General features: G+C 41.2%; 2 protein-coding genes across 2 annotated transcripts; one reads left to right on the top strand and one right to left on the bottom strand.

Annotated features, from left to right (window-relative positions):
• Nucleotides 1–252: 252 nt before the first annotated feature.
• On the bottom strand, nucleotides 253–4,250 carry CCDC127 (coiled-coil domain containing 127). Its single transcript, XM_082754650.1, has 2 exons — nucleotides 3,883–4,250; nucleotides 253–3,708 (listed from the first exon to the last, which is right to left on the bottom strand). The coding sequence occupies exons 1-2, from the start codon at nucleotides 4,001–4,003 to the stop codon at nucleotides 3,035–3,037; spliced, it is 795 nt and encodes a 264-aa protein (XP_082610776.1). The 5' UTR covers nucleotides 4,004–4,250; the 3' UTR covers nucleotides 253–3,034.
• Nucleotides 4,251–4,499: 249 nt separating this feature from the next.
• On the top strand, nucleotides 4,500–18,488 carry SDHA (succinate dehydrogenase complex flavoprotein subunit A). Its single transcript, XM_082754649.1, has 15 exons — nucleotides 4,500–4,646; nucleotides 7,009–7,095; nucleotides 7,316–7,477; nucleotides 7,908–8,051; nucleotides 8,194–8,358; nucleotides 9,581–9,729; nucleotides 10,725–10,849; nucleotides 12,090–12,258; nucleotides 12,767–12,962; nucleotides 13,698–13,869; nucleotides 15,156–15,274; nucleotides 15,495–15,606; nucleotides 16,397–16,527; nucleotides 17,017–17,130; nucleotides 17,492–18,488. Exons 1-15 carry the CDS (start codon nucleotides 4,581–4,583, stop codon nucleotides 17,576–17,578), a joined length of 1,998 nt encoding a protein of 665 aa, XP_082610775.1. The 5' UTR covers nucleotides 4,500–4,580; the 3' UTR covers nucleotides 17,579–18,488.
• Nucleotides 18,489–18,605: the final 117 nt, after the last annotated feature.

Here is an 18,605-nt window from a genome sequence, read left to right as displayed (position 1 = left end):
CAGCTATGTAAGCCTTGGCATCGTGGAAACCTTCAGAGCTGTGAATGACGATTGTGTATTGTTTAGCGAATGACAATTTTCTTTTTCCAAAAGAGCCCGCAGACCTCAATTTCAGGGACACTTCTTCCCACCAGAATATTGCTTGAGAGGCTATGGCCCACAAATGTGAGAACCATCTAGACAATAGATGCATTAAAAAGAACCCCCAAACTCAAGATTTGAACAAGTGCAGTAATTTTAATCTGAGGCGATATTAACAGTGCTTAGGAAGTTGGTGTACAATTCCATTCCTCCCACCCACCGTGCCCAAGTAACACAACAGTGCAGAAGAGATGTAAGGGTTTTTATTATTTTTATTGTTTAACAGGTGAGTTTGTATTTTCATAACAAAACAAAACAAACAAACAAAAAACAAACACCAACCAACAAAACACTTCATTCCTTCATTAAATATTTTGAAAACAAATTATTCCTTCATTCTACATACAGACACTTTCAAACAAATCAGTAATCCAGAACAGCTGGAGGGCAAGATCAAGCTCATAATAGAACTTTCAACATAATAACTTACAAAAGGGGACTATTTCAAAAATACTTAACACACTAAGAAACAGGAGTTTTGGTAGAAACTAATAGGACTGGTGCTTCTAAACCAGTTTCATGCTTTCAAAAATCCTCCTCAGAAAAACTCCTTGATCTTAATACACTGATCTGCAAAGTGTCCATGAACAATAGTTCAACAATCAGCTGTGCAAATAGTTGACACTTCTAAAGAAGTGATTGTATTTATTCCTTTGCATCTAACCACATATGATCAAGCACGTGATGCTTCCAATCATTTATTTATACTGAAAAGTATTTCACTTCCTGAGTATGTTTTCTTTAAATATTTTGATGTCAGGGACATAAACTATGAAAAATTGAAAAAAGCATAGGATGTTTCTTCATTTAGTATTAAGAACGAGTGAAGATGCACAAAGTCGGGGCACGAGTCTTGAATATATGGGCTTTGATTCACTGTCTACAGCTGTTCAGCTGAGTTGCTCTAACTGCTTGCACGTCCATATGAACTGCACTGTGGCTGGGCGGGCAGACACTTTCCACATCCTGAAGGAACGGCACACGAGTTAAGTTGTTCTAAATTATTTGTTCTACTGGGCAATTAGGGCACGTGGATATGGCCAGCTAGAGCTGCTTGGCTGAGGTTGTCACACCAACGTTAACTCAATCACATTCTCACGGCTGAACCTGCATAAACTTGGCATCCAGATAACCTTTGGCCTTTCTGGTGTCTGTGGTAGTATCTCTTTTTTTTTTTTCCTTCCATGTTTGTCCACTTAAACTTTATTTAAAAATAAAAACCAGTCCATAAGAGGTTAATAATTCAATACAACACAATTGGCACCAACAAGGTGAGCAAAATAACAGATGGAAAACTGAGCATTTTGGAAACAAACATGTTTAAGAATTTTGTTTAATGTCCACATCTGCTAGAGTTCTGTTAAATTGGATGGGCATCCACCAAGCTGGATTGTTTCTGGGCCATGCAATAGCTGATGGCCCAGAGCAAACATGTTTGGCAAGTCTATCCCTCAGTTAATAAAGAAATGCTAACTAAAAAGTGACAACCTACCAACAATGATTGAAGTCAAGTAGCAAAGACCACATTATAGACAACAGGGTAACGGTTTTCCCTTTGGGGTCTAAGGCTGGATTAGAAAGGAGAAGGAAAAAAAGACTTCCACTCCAAAGCACATGGCACTTTTGAAACTGAAGGTGGTTCCTGTGCTCTACAAGGAGCTAAGGGATTTCACGCATGGAAACCCACTGGGGTATTTATTGTTTATATCTATGTATGTTTATTGTGGTAATTAAAGGAAAAAGCTCTCCTTAAGTCTTTACAGAACTTGTACATCTGCAGGATTTCCACGGTCATGGGTATGTGAAGGGGTGCACTGTAAGCTCAAAATTTCAGAGTTGTGGAAAAGTGTACTTTGGGTCTGGGAGAACAGAGGTGGTCAGGGGAGAAGGGTGGCTGCCACCCTTCTGAGCACAGCAATCAGAGCCTGAACAAGCAACAGTGCCAGGCGCAGTGACTACGGAGGTTCCTGGAACACGTACCCTAAGTGCACTGGGATGCAGAGGCAGCAGCACGGTGATGTGCATAATAGAGGCACACTGTTAGGTTATCACCGAAACCTTAACTGAGAGAAAAACGTAAGCATTGTCAACATTTCTATTGTATTATGAGGATACAACTTCAAGTTTATATATTACTTTAATATTCAAACATGTCTCCCTAGCTCCAGTGAGGCTCTCCTCAATCTGTTTGTTTAAGTGTTATTTTAGGTAGCATCGTTTGGAAGTTTTGTCCATAAAGTCCTATTTGTATTTTAAGCCTGGAAGATGATGAAAGACCGATTAACCTGAAGCGTGATCACACTATTCCCCTCTCAGAGTGCTCATACATACATTTTTGATATATATACATACACACAGATACATATGCGCACACACACACATATATATTTGTATAAATGTATGTATATACGCATACGGCTTATGTGACAAGCATCTTGCTCAATCATGGTCTCTTCCAAAGACCTGGCTCAAAATCAGTCTTGCTTAAAAAAGACAGCGCTGAGGCAGCACGCAATGCATGCATACAGAGCACAGCGTGCAGCCCACATAGCGGAGACGAATCTCACTTTTCTGTTGATAGAGTACAACCTCCAACTTGGTAAATTACTCTGAAGTGACTTTTGTTTAGCTCCTTCTGATCCCTATGGAAGCTTGCATATCTCTGGAGCACACTGCAGTCTGCAAGACAAACACACAGTTTTAGAGCATGCACAGCTCACTGGAGCATCTGCTGTTAGTGAAAGGAAAGGCACCAACACTGCACGTCCCATGCAAATACAAATGCAGTGAAGAGTAGAAATTGAAACACAGAACGAAAACGTAACAGCTTCGGACTATGACTGTGATTGTCCCTACTCTTCACAGCAGACCACATGAAACACCATTACTCCCCCTATCGTTTTCCTAACATTGCTTTTTCTACCCTCTTGAACTTTTGCAGTTCAATAGCTAGTTCCCAATATCTCAAATACAACCACATAAGTCTTCCATTTTGACTTCTGCTTCTGTTCAGCAGGTTGCCACAGTAGTTGTCATGTTTGAAAATATCTTTTAAGCCACTTTCCATATGTAGATCCAGAGCAACAGGGTCAGTTGCCGCTTTAACTAGCAAATTTTTCTCTATTTCTAGTCTCTGGCTTCTGGGTACCACAAGACTGCAGTAGATCTCCTGTCTTTCTTTCAGTCCATCTTCAAATTCTTTTAGCAAAGCGTTGGCTCTCTTTTGCCATTCTTCTTCCTTTGCCAGGCAACTTTGGTACAAGTTACCTGCTGCTCCCGAGCGCAGAAGAACTTGTTTTTCCCTCTCCAGCTTCTCCTGCTCCTGCTCTAGGCTTCTCCTCTCTTCCACCAGCTTGCGGCTCTGGGACACGAGGGCTTCACGGTAGCTCAGGGTCCTGTTGCGCTCCTTTTCAAGCTCCAGCTCCAGGTGAGCAACCGTGCGGCGGCTTTCCGTGATCGTATCCCGGTATTTGGCCTCCAGGTCCTTCTGCAGAGACGAATGCTTTCTGTAATACTCGTTTTTCTCCTTTTCTATTTCCTTCTGACATTCTCTGGTCCAGATCCAACCTGCAACGTACGAGTGGGGTTAGAGCAACCTGCAGAATGGCTACGGATGATTAATTTTGCCCCTGATGAAGTAACTCAGTGGCCCAAGCGGTTTTTCCTCCCCCTTTCCCAGCCAGCTCAGACCCCCCCCGGCGGCCTGAGGGACGCGGGCTGCCCGCCCCCGGCGCTACTCACGGAAGGCCGCCAGGCCCAGCATGGGCACCAGCAGGGCGTAGTTCCACCGGCCGCCCTCCTCGCCGGGCTCCCGCCGGTTGGGCAGGATGTTCCAGCCGGGGGGCTCGTTCAGGTTGTTCATGGGGGCGCCCTGCCGCCGGCCCGCACCGCGCCCTGAGGCAGCGCCTAACGGACGCCTCAGCGCCCTCGGCACACTTCGGGTTCCCTCGGGTGTCTTCGGGCTGCCTTCGGGACTCTTCGGCACTCTTCGGGCGCCTTCGGAATGCCTTCGGGGTGCCCTCGGGTGTCTTCGGGCCCCCTCGGGGTGCCCTCGGGCCCCTTCGGGTGTTTCCGGACGCCTTCGGGCCGCCGCCGGCGCAGCGCCCCGGGAAGCCGCTGCTGCCCCTGAGCTGCCGGCCCCGCCCCTCTCGGCTGTCCCATTTGAAGCACGGGGGGGACGCCAAGGGGGGAGCAGCGAAATTACTCGCTCCAGCGCTGAGCGCTGCCGGGAGCCTGGCTGCATCCCTGCTCTCTCTCGTTGTGTATATGGGGAGGAAGGTTTGGGGTGACTCCGCACTGTGTACCTGCGAACACCTACATTTCCCCGTTTCTCTCCCCCCCTACAAACACACTTGGTTTCTCCCTCCGGGGCCCTCACCGGATAACGGCGCCGGTGGCGGCGGCGACCCCGCGCATGCGCGCTGCTGGCTCCCTGCGAGATGGCGGCGGCGGTGGTGGCGGCGCGGGGCTGCGCCAGGCGGTGGCTGCGGCCGGCGGCGAGGGCGGTGAGTCCGGGCCCGGCCCTGGCCCTTCCCTTCCCTCCCGGCCCTGCCGCCCCGAGGGCCGCCCCGTGACCTTGGCGGGTCAGCCCCGGGGCTGGGAGCCCTCAGCGAGCTCCCCCGGGGCTGTCCCGAGGGGCCTGCGGGGGCCGGGAGCCGTTGGGGCAGCGGGGGGGGGGGGGGCACAGATCGAAGGCCGGGCGCGATCCCTGACGAGAAATAGAGAAATGAGAGCTGCGAGCAGGGCTGCAGCTGGCCCTGTCCTAGATAGAAAGGCTGGAAGAGCGTCTGTATTCTTTCTAAAGTTTCTCCCTAGCAAAAGCCAATATATGGACAAGAATCCACTAGAACTGTGTGTTTTTCCTTTTCCTTTTTTTTTTTTTTTAATATGTTTCTAGAATCCTCTGCTGAAAAACGTCTTTCAAAACTTAACCGATAGGGCCGCGGAAGTGTGGTACAGCAACTTCAGAAAACAAACATTTTCCTTCAAAAAAGGAAATTAAGTGCAAAGCGTTGTGGCAGAACTCTCCCTGGGTATTATTGTAGCAGGCTGTTTGCTTTGTTTACTCAGGAAAAATAGGACAACTTCTTTCTATGCTTTAGGGCATAACCACAATTTATGCTTTCTCTAAGTGGCGCTAAGCATGCACAAACCTGTTGTTTGCGTGCTGTCTTTACACACAGCAAAGATTTCCATTGCTAACTAACCAACTGTGTTGTTCACCCCCAAGAAATAACTTATTGCAGTAACAGGAGCTGTGCTACTATTGGGACGTTTTGGAAACAAGCAGCAGCAGTGGTATATTGTAGGGAACGCATGGCTGCCAGATCTTGTAGCCCATCGTGTCAGTTGGAGTTGTGCTGGTCTAAACCTCAGCTGATCTCAGGCCTTTGGAAGCAGTTTCTCTGTATGGAGGACGCCCTATTTTAGCGTGATGTGAAATGGTTGAGTGAGTTGCCTTGCAGATAAATTACATCTGGTACTTCTGTTTCATCTGGCTGCCAGCAGATTGCTTAATCCGATTCTGTTCGTGCAGTGTTAATGAAGGTGACTTAACATGGGAAGATGGACGTGGAATTGCCCCAGGGTGTGATAACAGAGCAAGGGAAAAGGGAGGGGAATCCCTGCTGAGAAGGGAGTGCTAGCAGAAGTCCTTAGGAAAAGTTTTAATACTGATCTTCTGTAATGATCTTACCTAAATCTCTTGGCTGTTAAAAAAAACAAACAAAAAACACAGAACTGTGTTAGCAAGTATGATGACACATCAGATTCACTGTTGTGCAAGAAGATAATTTGAAGAAACTACGGGAGATGACAAAACTAGACCAAGGAAAGGGTAATGTAGTTCATTTCAGGGGCAGGGAAGAGATGGGTATTGGGAAGTTCCAGAGAAGCCCAGCTTGTTAGCGTGTTGTAAGGTGATTAAACCATGGCTATAATAGTTGCTGGAAAAGACAAATACAATCCAAAATGCAAGAGTGGTGTTTCAAATGGAGGAGTGATGATATCACTGTGCAGGTCACTGGTATGACTGTCTTGCTGTTCTGATCAATCAGTACATGCTCAATTAGATGCATTTTTCTGAACAGTGTAGAGAAGGAATACTAAATTCCAAGAAATTGTTGATTTGTACTGTGGAGACTAACACTCCAGTTGTTTTAACCTATCAAAGCCAGGACTGGATGCTGGTTAGGTGTGGGTGTTGTTTTTTATGTCTTTGTTTTGTTTTTGAACATGCCAGGGGACAGAGAATAACCCTACAGAAAGGGAAAACTGTGCTTCAGTCAGAAGAGAATAAATTGTTCTACATTGCCTACTACTTAATAGAGAATGAAAGCAAGAAAAATATATCTGCCTTTTGAAGCAATGATGATACGGAACAGCATTCCCCACCTTTTTTTTTTTAATTCTTCTCTGTTCTTAAGCACCTGAAATCAAATTCTGAGCATTTTTTGACCTAAGACAGGTATTTTACAATAGTTCCTGTGGTTCTTGTAAAGTTGTCTTCATCCTTGCTTATGTAAGAAGAGTGGAATAATGTAGGGTATGAGTTGCAAACAAACTTCTGCCAGTGCAGCCTCAGAGAGCTCTGGGAGACTGGTTGGTTAGAGTGAAGTGAATAGATAGGCTGTGACTTTCTGGTACATGCAGCTCTGTCCCTCATCCTGTCAGAACTGTTGTTTTTCCTAGTTATGGGTGAAGGAAAGCTCAAACTTCACCACATGTAACTCTAAAATATGTTGAGGCAATATTTGTGAATCAGTGGCAAGTAAATGGTTATTGTAAAGGTGGAGTGGCTGAGAACACTGGAAATCTTTCTTGTGGTAACATTTGGTCTACAACAGTTGTCTTGATTTCTTCCCACAGTGGCCAGCGGCGTGCCAGACTCTTGCACGCAACTTGCACTTCACAGTCTATGGAAAGAAACACGCTTCTACGAAGGTTTCTGATTCGGTATGTTCACACTTTCTGTGTCTTAACTAACAGGTCAAAGCTTCAGAGAGATGCTGTCAGGGACAGCTTTCTGTGTTGCGTCTGGTGCTTGGCTTTGGTGGAGGGTTGTGTTCAATCCAGTAATGAGATTGTCTAGCTGAAATACATTGCTTGTGTCTACACAGTTTGGTTTAGTTTGCACAGTTGTGACCATAACAAACTGATTTTTTTTTTCTCCTAGATTTCCACGCAGTATCCAGTAGTGGACCATGAGTTCGACGCAGTTGTTGTGGGTGCAGGGGGAGCAGGCCTGCGGGCTGCATTTGGTTTGTCAGAGGCTGGCTTTAATACGGCGTGTGTTACAAAGCTGTTCCCCACCAGGTCTCATACTGTTGCTGCACAGGTGAGAAATGAGGTAGAACAAATGTGTAAAAAATAAAAATAATAATAATTTAAAAAAAAGCACTGTAAGAGCTGGAAGATCTGGATATGCACATGAACATGATGTGCCAGGGCCACACTTCCACTGTACGTATGATGTATTCCTCCAAAATTGTTTCAACTAAGTGTATATGTTCAGCTTCTGTTCAATTCTTCTTCATTGCATTCTTTGTAACTTTGCAAGCCATTGTGTTATACAAAACATAATAAGGTACAGGCCATTGTGAAATTGATAAATTGCACAGTTTTTTTATAACCATGTGATATCTGACTTTACTGTATTGCTTGTTTTTAGAGGCATAAATGGTAAAAGATTCTAACACAAACCAGGAAAACCTACTAAAGCTTTGCTTCACTGATACAGTTCTAGGAAAATGTGTTTTCATTTTCAGGGAGGGATCAATGCAGCTCTGGGAAACATGGAGGACGATAACTGGAGGTGGCATTTCTACGACACAGTGAAAGGCTCCGACTGGCTGGGTGACCAGGATGCCATACACTACATGACGGAGCAAGCCCCGGCTGCCGTGATAGAGGTGAGATTCACTGGCACTGATTTCAACTCAGTTCATTCAAGTTCATTCACGACAGGGTAGCTCCCAAAGAGATCTTACTAGGAACATGGTAATTTCCTGTTTATTATGCGCTATTCCTGATGCTTGTATTTGGGTTCAACAGCTGGAGAATTACGGGATGCCATTCAGTAGAACAGAAGAAGGAAAAATCTACCAACGTGCATTTGGTGGACAGAGCCTTCAGTTTGGAAAAGGAGGACAGGCCCACAGGTGCTGCTGTGTTGCAGACCGGACAGGACACTCGCTGTTGCATACTCTGTATGGCAGGGTAAGAAGCTGTGAAGTAGAACTTGTCTTTTTATTTGCAGTCAATGATACCTTCTGACACTGAAAGAAAGAAAAACAAAATGACTCGCATGTGTATCAGGGAGGAATCTGAGAGAACGAGTGATACCAATTCTGGATTTCCTTCCTTTTTGTGTCACTGTGGAAGGATGCCACCTAGGTGATGCTTGCTTTTTTGTCAGGAGTACATGGAAATTGGAATATATTGAAAGATTGTGAAGATCATGTTTGTAATGGTTGTCCTGAAGGCAGTGGATGTTAAATAGCATACACTGTTGGCTTTGTGGTCTGAAGTAGTTTTTATTGTCACAGCTTCTGCACCTGTTAACTAGACCCAGACAATATTTATCTAAGCTTTCCCAAATATCTTTTCTTTTTCTTTTTCCATCCTCTAAAAAAAGTTGACGTCGTGGCTTTGGGGAACTCTGATAAAAGGTACCAGACAGCATTTTTTGTTACTCATCTGAAAGGAGGGAGCGTGGAGGAATGAGCTATAAATGTTGTAAAGGGCTCCAATGCCCTTCTGAGCTTTCTCTATGGCAAGTGAATAACTAGTTTCAGCATCTGGTCCTGTCAGTTCTACAAAGCATAGCTACAAAAGATTTGGTTCTTTTTAAATTGGAAGTAAGCTACTTAAAACCTAAAATTAGGTATCTAATAGCTAATGCTTTTCATTTACTTAGTAGTTAGCTAATTACTGTCCTTCAGGTTAATACTAGACTTGTTGCTGCAATAGAAACGATCTGTGCTGCCAGACACAAATCTGATCCTCGAGGGCACGAAAGAATACATTTGGCTTGATGACGCCTGCTGGTTCTGTTTATATGCTTGGCTTCTGGAGATGGCTTCTGCTTCTCGGAGGCAGACCTGGTGATACGTGCTTGTACACGTGTCAAGCTCTGCGGCTGACTCAAGTGTTGCCAAACGTAGGGTGAAAGAATGCCTCTTGCTCTCTAGCTATGCCTTCTCAGAATTCAGCGGTTTGGTAACCGTGTGTGTGTATCTCTTTGAGCTGGATTAGATAGTTAGCTTGTGTTTATAGAGATTTCCAGGGAAACTGGCTTCCTTAAGAATCAATGGAAGGTTGTATTTTTCTTTTCCTTATGCAGCCTATATGCGTAGACAGTTTTGAAGAATAGTTACTTAAGTTTGTGTTTTTTTAATCATTAAAATTGCTTTTTTTTTTTTTTTTTATTTTCCTCTAGTCTCTAAGATATGATACCAGCTACTTTGTTGAATATTTTGCCTTGGACCTGCTCATGGAAAATGGAGAGTGTCGTGGTGTTATTGCCCTTTGCATAGAAGATGGTTCTATACATCGTTTTAGAGCAAAGAACACTGTCATTGCCACTGGGTAATGTAATCTTTGTGACAAAAGATGGAAAATTGAGAGTGCTGCTAGTTGGAGGGCTGGGTATCTTGTGCATGTGTCCGACTCCACAGTGTGGAGGTGACATGTTGACTAGAAAAATACAATTTTTCACCTATCCCCCACCTACAAATTCAGTCATTTCTTAAGAAAAAAACAAAACACAAAACTATTACCTTTATGTTCAAGTATAAATTTAGTATGAGGTCTAGCTTCAAATTCTAGAACAACATGGAGCTGAAATGTGTGGCATTATGTATGGATTAGACTTCTGATTATTGTCTCCTATCTGTTTCGGTAGGGTAGATAATACTAAGTTTGCCAGTTGCAGCATGGTTTTATGAAAGCCAAGGCTGTGTTCATACTGAAGTTCCTTGAGCTATGTACAATAAGTAGGTTAATATCTCTTCTGAGAATTTGTCCTGAAACTGGGAGCATTGGCAGTGCTCAATAACATTAAAGCAAACCTGTTAGCTTCCAGGCTTAAAAATTTGCTATTAGTGACTGTGAGTTTTATACAAGTTTTTCAAATGTAAGCATATCCAATCAGGGGAAATATTGATCATATAAGCTATTGTTACAAGCTATTTTTGCTAAAACTTCACGTAATAGTTCAAATAGGGTCTGCTGGAATTGGATTGAGAGAACATTCTGAAGTGACTTTCTTTCTGGCAAAAAAAGTTTGTTATAAACCTAACTATTCTGCTTTGAAGTGGTCTTTTTCTTGGGCCTTCTTCCACTAGTCATTTTTCAGGTATGTGTAATGGGACAATGCCAATTTGGTTTGGTTTTGGTTGAACTTAGTACAGGACGTGGCAAAAGTCAGGCATCTTGCTTGTTAACATGCTTTCTAGTTCCATATTTGTGCAAACAGTGTAGTTGAGTATAGGTTTGGATGTGTGTGGTTTTTTTTTTTTTTTTTTTTGCTTATTTTTATTTGCTTTGTCTTGCTAATTTTGTTAACTCCGTGTTTTCTTTAGAGGGTATGGCCGCACTTATTTCAGTTGTACATCTGCTCATACAAGTACGGGTGATGGCACTGCTATGGTCACACGAGCTGGCCTTCCTTGCCAGGACTTGGAGTTCGTACAGTTTCACCCTACAGGTATGGAATATGATTAACAGAGTATGAAATAGCACTTGCAAGATTGTTTTTAATATGATGAGAAGAATTTTTGTGGTTTTAGAATGAGCTTGTCAGTTTGCATTTTCCTGCAACACTTTATTAGATGCCTCTGGTGGATGTTCAGACTTGTCTGCAGCTGCTGCAGAATATAAATCTGCGAGTACAACTATTATAATATATGAGAAAGGTCTAAGCTGATGTAATACCAGTTAAATATAAAGGTGTTGTTACAACGCTAAAAGACTTTACAAATTCCTAGTTGGAACTCCTTCACTTATGAAACTTGTTTTCGCTTGTGTTTAAAATATTAAAGGGTATATGCAATGTTTGATATTGGATACAGGAGCAGTAAGATAGATTGAAATGTTAGGAAGTTGCACATTAGAATCTTTTGTGAAAATTGAGTAATTGAAGTAAAGTAGTTGAAGTAAAGGTATATATTTTAGACATGTTATTATATGTTTTATAGCGTAGGATCAATATCTAAACTGTGGATAGCATAGTCACAGACTAAAAAAAGTTTTTTGTTTTTTTTTTTTGTAGCTAAATAGATGCTGAGTTTTAACTTGTGATAAATGGTGAACTTTTTGAACAGTTTAACAAATGTAATATTGTAAAAGTAATCATAAGAGATGCAATGTTCATTTGACACAACTAAGTTTTTTTCTGGTCAGAGAAGCTTAATTGTCTGATAATTATGTTGAAAGTTATGGAATAACCAAATGCTTCATCAGCACTCTTATTTTCTATGATAAATCAATGCTGAAGACTAACGGATAGACTTTTCCTTTGGAGAAGGAAGGCCATACTCAGTAAGCCTTTATATTCCACACAATTTGAAGCCATCCTGCACTGCCTTAGCACAGGAAAAGAGGCAGCAGAAATGAGCAGATTGACCTTGAGATAATCAGTTTCTGGTTTACTTTGGAATCTTGAACAAAGTAATTGCTGAATTTCCTTGTGTATTGGTGGGTGCAGTTCTCTTCTCGTTGTAATGTTTTAGATACTATGGGTGTTCCAGATGAACTTGCTCACCTTCCAGGAAGAATGCTTGAAAGGAGTAACAGCACTCATTTCTCCTATCAGGGTAGAATTAAATTTAGCCATGTGACTTATTTGTATTATTTAAAAGTAGACCTTGCTTCTGCAATCCTGGCTGTGTTGGTTAGGAATCTGGCTTGAGAACATTTCATGTGATGGTTGTTTTCCTTCTTTGCAGGTATCTATGGGGCTGGCTGCCTTATAACAGAAGGGTGTCGTGGAGAGGGAGGTATTCTCATTAACAGCCAAGGTGAAAGATTCATGGAGAGATACGCACCTGTTGCTAAAGATCTGGCTTCCAGGGATGTCGTGTCTCGTTCTATGACCATAGAGATGCGGGAAGGAAGGTTAGTTAAATACTTCTAATGAAGCTGCAGAATGAATGCTTAATTGTATTAGATGACATGCAATACAGTAGTTCATTTGTTAAGCACCAGATAATTAATAAGATAGAGGTTTAAGTGTTAGCTGAACACTGCATTTCAGGCAAAAATGTTGCCTTAGAGGGGAACAGAAGATGCTATGAGTTTCCTGTTTGAATTCCTTGGGTCTAGAGACAGTTGCTCAATTATAACATTTTCCATCTTTCTGTGGAGATAAGGTTGTTTAAAGCCTTAAATACTGTGGATAATTGTAAAAGGAAAGCTGGGAGGAGAAGAATGCACTTAAATTCTGCCACGTTCAATAGCTTTTTCAAATATGTTAGACAGTATTTTTGTCAGAGATGAATTTTAAATTTTCATTTTTGGGAAGGTAATCACAGGTGAAACAAAGTAGCTTAGAAAAATTACTGACTTTTGCAAAAACTTCTGTCGTGTGATCCACTGTTGATACTCCTGTTTTTTATTTTGATAGGGGCTGTGGCCCTGAAAAAGACCATGTGTATTTGCAGCTGCACCATTTACCACCACAACAGCTGGCAACTCGTCTCCCAGGAATTTCAGAAACAGCTATGATATTTGCTGGAGTCGATGTCACTAAAGAGCCTATTCCTGTTCTGCCCACTGTGCATTATAATATGGGCGGTATTCCTACGAACTATAAAGGACAGGTCAGTCGTGCAGATCACTTCAGGTATTTTTTCATCTAGCAATAGGAAGCAACTATCCAAATATAAATGTAAGGGTGCCGAATAACATTAACTAAATAATGATGTTAGAGTACTTAAAACACACAATCCAGTTTGTTTTTGTGAATAACTTGAGAACCATGTTCCAGTCCATCTGGGAGCTCTGGGACACTTTTAAAGTGAAGTTTACAGTTCCTGTTGCATCTGTTAATGATTCTGGTATTGGCTTGAGGATAGGCTACAGTTGAACAGGGATCAAGCTAGTACTCTGTCACAATATTTAATTCACTGTACCTCATATAATCATTACACTCAAACAGATTCGTTCAACTCATACTAATTATATGCCAGTTTGATGGTGTCACATGAATTTTTTCTGGTTCAGCGTATTCTACTTATTTTTTTAATTCATATTTTTCCTTGGAAATGCATGCAGATCAGATTTGCTTCCTGTGCTTGTCTGACTTGCTGCAGAATTGTGAAGTATTCTTTTTCGGTTCTGTTTCTTAAATATGACTAAAGATATCTTAGGTTTTAGTGCTAGCTGTGTTTATTACTTACCCTTTAAAACCAAGGTATTTATAGTTTTAGGGTTGGGGAAAAGTTCATATGGTTGTGTTTCATCCCTACTTGCACGTGGCATTTGAAAAATAAAGAGGCTTGTGTTCTTAAAAACTGTTTAAGAAAAGAGTATTAATCAACTATCTGAAATGTTAGGTGATTACACATGTGAACGGTGAGGACAAAGTGGTACCTGGCCTATATGCCTGTGGGGAAGCAGCATCTGCATCTGTCCATGGTGCAAACAGACTCGGAGCAAACTCGCTTCTGGATCTGGTGGTCTTCGGCCGTGCTTGTGCCCTTACAATTGCAGAAACATGCAAGCCTGGTAAGTCTCACAGTTTGTCTCACTCTTATGCAGATGTTTATGCTTATGATCTTATTTCTGTGCAACAGAGAGTTGTTGGTATCTACTTCAAATTAAGAACACTAGACCTAGACTATTATTTGTTAGGAAATGCAGGAATTGGTGTTTATACTTTTAATATTACAGGTTTTTAACTGTGCAACTGCTTGTCATTAAGACTTGCTTTGTAAACTGATTGACTTAAAACCAGTACTCAGTTTTGTTGTTGGCAAAAGCAGTTGAGATTTTTCACAAACAGGAAAACAGAATATTGACTATGAAGACTTGACTTCCCTATGTCCTGCACTGCATCCTCTACATCAGTGTAGTTTGTTTTACACTTAGTTCTTTCATATAGTGCATTTTATTGCCACCTTGTTGATTTATAAGGCGGACTGCATGTGCAAGTAATAGAAGAAATATAAAAAGGTGTAATATCTCATCCACTATAAATGGATTATCACTGCTGTATGTTATTTTTTAAATAATCTGGTCTTAAAACAAACAAAACACCACCACCACAAGAGCAACTGAATTCCAGTAGTTACTTGTTTTCTCATAGCTTGGTGTCCAAATGAATAAGACTGTACAGACTGAAAAAAAAAAAAAAAAACACAACAGTGTATGAAATAGTGGTATATGATGGAATCAGTTTAGGTTTACCAGTGCTTTTTGCTCTCAGTTAATGCATACATTTGTACTCAGACCAGTCTTTCTGTGGTTTCTCTGAGTTTGAAGTTGTGGGAAGGTTTTTAAGTAGTCTGAATGTAAGGCTACATGAGAGATGAAGTGTGGTTTTGAGGAGCTGTGTGTCTGGCTTAGCCATGCTTGTTACCCAGCAACATAGATTCCTGTATTGGTAAAAAGGTACAGAGCTCTTAATGGGGCCAAGAGAAGGTGGGAGGTTTGGGGATGAGGAGACGAGGGAAGTGTAAGAGAAAGTGGTGAGGAGCCACAGGCAGTGAGAAGTTTAGAATAATTTGTATCAAAGTACAGTTTTTATGGAATTAAGAGCAGAGTTTAGCCAGATATACTGGCTAGATTCCTAACCAACTATCACAGGAAAGAATGTGATTTACATATTTTACTGAGAACTTTATTTTTAAGTATTATGGATACTTCTGGTGGGGGTTCAGGAAAGTTACAGTAAACCTGTATCTTAGACAAAGAAATTACTGTTTTACTCAGATCTGAGTCACAGTAGTTACTACTTCATGTATCTGCCAGAAAAAGTTGCTTACTAAACTTACTGAATTTTTCCTTAATAGGAGAGCCAGTTCCTTCCATTAGACCAGATGCTGGTGAAGAATCAGTTGCTAATCTTGACAAATTAAGATTCGCTAATGGAAGCATAAGAACTTCAGAAGTGCGACTTAACATGCAGAAGGTAAGCTTGTTGAAGTCCTCAGCAATAAGGGGGGAGAAGCTTCTGTTATACGCTGCATAATAGAATGGGTTTTCCTCTGGGGTGAACAGAAGGATGTTATTTCTTGTTCTTCACGCTGCAGGCCTGTCTGAAGTCAGCAGTTCTGCTGAAGCTAATGAAGTTGTGCAGGATGTTATGCCCATATGGCATACGAGACTAATTTGTTTTTACTGTCTTGCAGACAATGCAAAGCCATGCAGCTGTGTTTCGTACTGGCTCTGTACTACAAGAGGGCTGTGAGAAACTTAGCCAGATTTATAGTGATCTGGCTCACCTAAAGACATTTGACAGAGGTAATTTGATAGCAAAGAGTATACCTTGGTCAGAGTATGTGCTGGGAAAAGTGTTTTTTTTTTAATTCTTAGATCTTCTGTTTTTTCCTTTTTTTTAAAAACTTGGCCATTTTGAATCTTCAGAAATATTTTATAGAACCCTAATTCCTAAACACAGTAATCAGCAAAGTATTTGATCTTATTAAACATTTTCTATTTGTATACTCTTTTAAAGAAGTAGACACTGAAATCAGAATTAACTCTGTAAGTGCTACTGTTGTCTCAGAGCGTGATGTGAAGTTGCTCAAATGCTAAGAGGAACTTTGTAAATAACTTCTGAAAAGGCCAGTCAGTTGTCAAAATGTGGTAAGACTTTATTTTTAGGCTGAATACCCAAGTTTGTTTTTATTTTAGCTCTGCATACAGATATTGTCTTGCGGTGTATCTTAGGAGGACTTGGTTAATTAAGTGCTACTTATGGTGTACCCTTTCTCCACCCCAGTTGTGTGTTTCTCTCCATCTACTCTTAGACATTTATTCAAATACTGAAATTGAACTGGCTTTCTTTGATACCTCTACCAAGCATCAAGAAAGGAAGTGTTGTGATAGCTTAGAATGTAGGAATTAAAATGAAGGTACGTTCCTATATGGAACTTGGCTTCTGCCTTGGAGATACTTAATGAAGGAGAACTTTGTATAACTAGCAGGTTTCCCCCCTAGTTTAATTCTAAGTATCAGCACTAAGATAGAAGTAAATTAAGAAATAATTTCTTCATAGAGCACCTTCCACATTATTTAAATATTTGACTAGGTATTGTGTGGAACACTGACTTGGTGGAGACCCTGGAACTGCAAAACCTGATGCTTTGTGCTCTACAAACCATTTATGGTGCTGAGGCTCGCAAGGAGTCCCGGGGTGCTCATGCCAGAGAGGACTATAAGGTATGCATTTTCTGTGACCTGGGCATTGCATTGCTTGTTACGTGACCTGGATGAATTATGTATACATCTTAACTCAAGGCTCTGAAGACTTTCACGAAATTAAGGCTAATGGTGGTCTCACCTGCCCTGCTCTATTTATTATTTATAAAATGACCAGCGTGTGCAATGACGGGTAATGATCTTAAGAGAAAAGTAGTTCCATGAATGCATTGTAATTATTAGAGAGGTGAAAGCAGGGGCATAATAAAACCTGTTTAGACATTCATGACCTGATTAAGGCAGAATAGCCATTCTCTGCAAGAAACGTTATCTTAAATGCTGAAGTTTAACAAGGACTTGGAACTTTGATACAGTCAGTGTTAATGTAAAGCTTGCTGGCTATTATGAGACATGTTTTACAGTTGCAACTGCAATTAAACTAATAATGTGGTTATGAGGTGATTTACAGGTGCCAATTTCTGGTCTATATTGACATAATCATCTCCCTAGGTACGGATAGATGAGTTTGACTATTCCAAGCCACTCCAAGGCCAACAGCGCAAGCCATTTGAAGAGCACTGGAGAAAGCACACCCTTTCGTATGTGGATGTCAAGTCTGGGAAGGTAAGTCAAGTCAGATGGTTGAGGACAGCTGTTGATAACATCCTTTTCAAGGGAGTAGTCTTCCAGTACCATTCATTCCATTCAGTACCACTTCTGATAAAACTGTTGGTTTTAATAAATTCATCTGTTAACTGGGTGGAATGTAAATGTTTCTTGTAGGTTACCAATTGTTCATCTACTACAGCATGAAATGAATAATGGGAAAACAGCTTGACATCAATCAAGCCATTCAGTTATCCATGTTATTCAGTCAATAACTGACTAACAGTTACAGTCAACAGCTACAACCTGTAGCTAGGGTGTCATGTTTAGATACAAGTTTTGTCTTATTTTTTTTTTCTGTTCTTTTTTTTTGTTCTAGGTTTCCTTGAAATACAGACCTGTAATTGACAAAACTTTGAATGAAGAAGACTGCTCGACTGTTCCTCCTGCTATTCGCTCATACTAGTAGCTTACATCCAACTTGCAGGCCTCTCCCAAAGAGCGTTAGTGTACATAAACATAGCACAGGCAAATCAAAATACCATTGTAACTACCAGTTAATCAAAAATGTTGCCTAGAAGCTTCTCCAGTTTGTGTTCTGCTCTTTGGTGTGGAATGCAGGACAACTTGTGTTCTTTCACCCAGCTTCTGAAATTGAAAGGGAAAACACCGAATGTGTCTGAAGTGATTAAAATCTTGTCACAGTATCAATATGTTATGTATATAATGTCTTTATTTTGAATGTATAGTTATTTCTGTATTTTAAGAATCTGAAATGCATTGCAATAGTTCCAGACAAGACTGAGATGCTGAATTTTATGATACAACGTTTTAAAATGAAGCATCAAAATTGCTGATTGTAAGTAACATGAAAGAAAAGATGGTGCTATAGTAACCATAACCTTTTTTTCTAAAGCTAAAATTGTAAAAATAAAAGTAATGCTATTGCTTTATGGAAGGAAACGAGATGCTTCTTCTATGCCAGCAGATAACAAGTGGAATTTATTTCCTCCAAATTATACCATGAGTAGATTATAATCTTTATAGCTATTTTTGCTATCTGTGGAATTTGTGAAGCCGATTTTGTGGTGTTCTCCGGGCACTTCCTAGACTGTCTTTTCTTTCAGAGGATCTAAGGCTCACTTTTGCCAAAGGCTCATCGAAATGTTGAGGCTTCTCTGACTTGAATTTTTGCTCTAGTATGAACATGTAAAGGCACAAGCAGTGCCCTTCTTGCAGGATTTGACGTATAGCTCCACAAATGAGCATTAAGCACTTCCGCCTTTTTGTTTCTGTGTTGCTGCACTGGCTGAATGTTTTACTCCCTTGCTGCTGCTGGAAAAAAAAATAAAATAAAATACATGGTATCTGCCTCATTTAGTGGTTCTGTGCTGTGTGTCAGGGCTTTCACTCAGCTTGGGCTCTGGAGCAGTGCCAAGTGTCTTGCTCAGGTGGGAAGGGCAGAGGGGGCTCTTCAAGACCTGATCCGTCCC

The sequence above is a fragment of the Aythya marila genome, assembly GCF_965140915.1.
Source record: "Aythya marila genome assembly, chromosome: 2".
Lineage (NCBI taxonomy): Eukaryota > Metazoa > Chordata > Aves > Anseriformes > Anatidae > Aythya > Aythya marila.
Note: the sequence above shows the minus strand (reverse complement) of the source record. Positions and strands in the feature narration are given on the sequence as shown.

Coding starts and splice junctions, on each gene's coding strand:
- CCDC127 (XM_082754650.1), bottom strand. CDS start 4,003: ATGAACAACCTGAACGAGCCCCCCGGCTGGAACATCCTGCCCAACCGG. Junction 3,709..3,882: donor GCTGGGCCTGGCGGCCTTCC/GTGAGTAGCGCC, acceptor CGTACGTTGCAG/GTTGGATCTGGACCAGAGAA.
- SDHA (XM_082754649.1), top strand. CDS start 4,581: ATGGCGGCGGCGGTGGTGGCGGCGCGGGGCTGCGCCAGGCGGTGGCTG. Junction 8,359..9,580: donor TGCATACTCTGTATGGCAGG/GTAAGAAGCTGT, acceptor ATTTTCCTCTAG/TCTCTAAGATATGATACCAG. Junction 15,275..15,494: donor TGCGACTTAACATGCAGAAG/GTAAGCTTGTTG, acceptor ACTGTCTTGCAG/ACAATGCAAAGCCATGCAGC.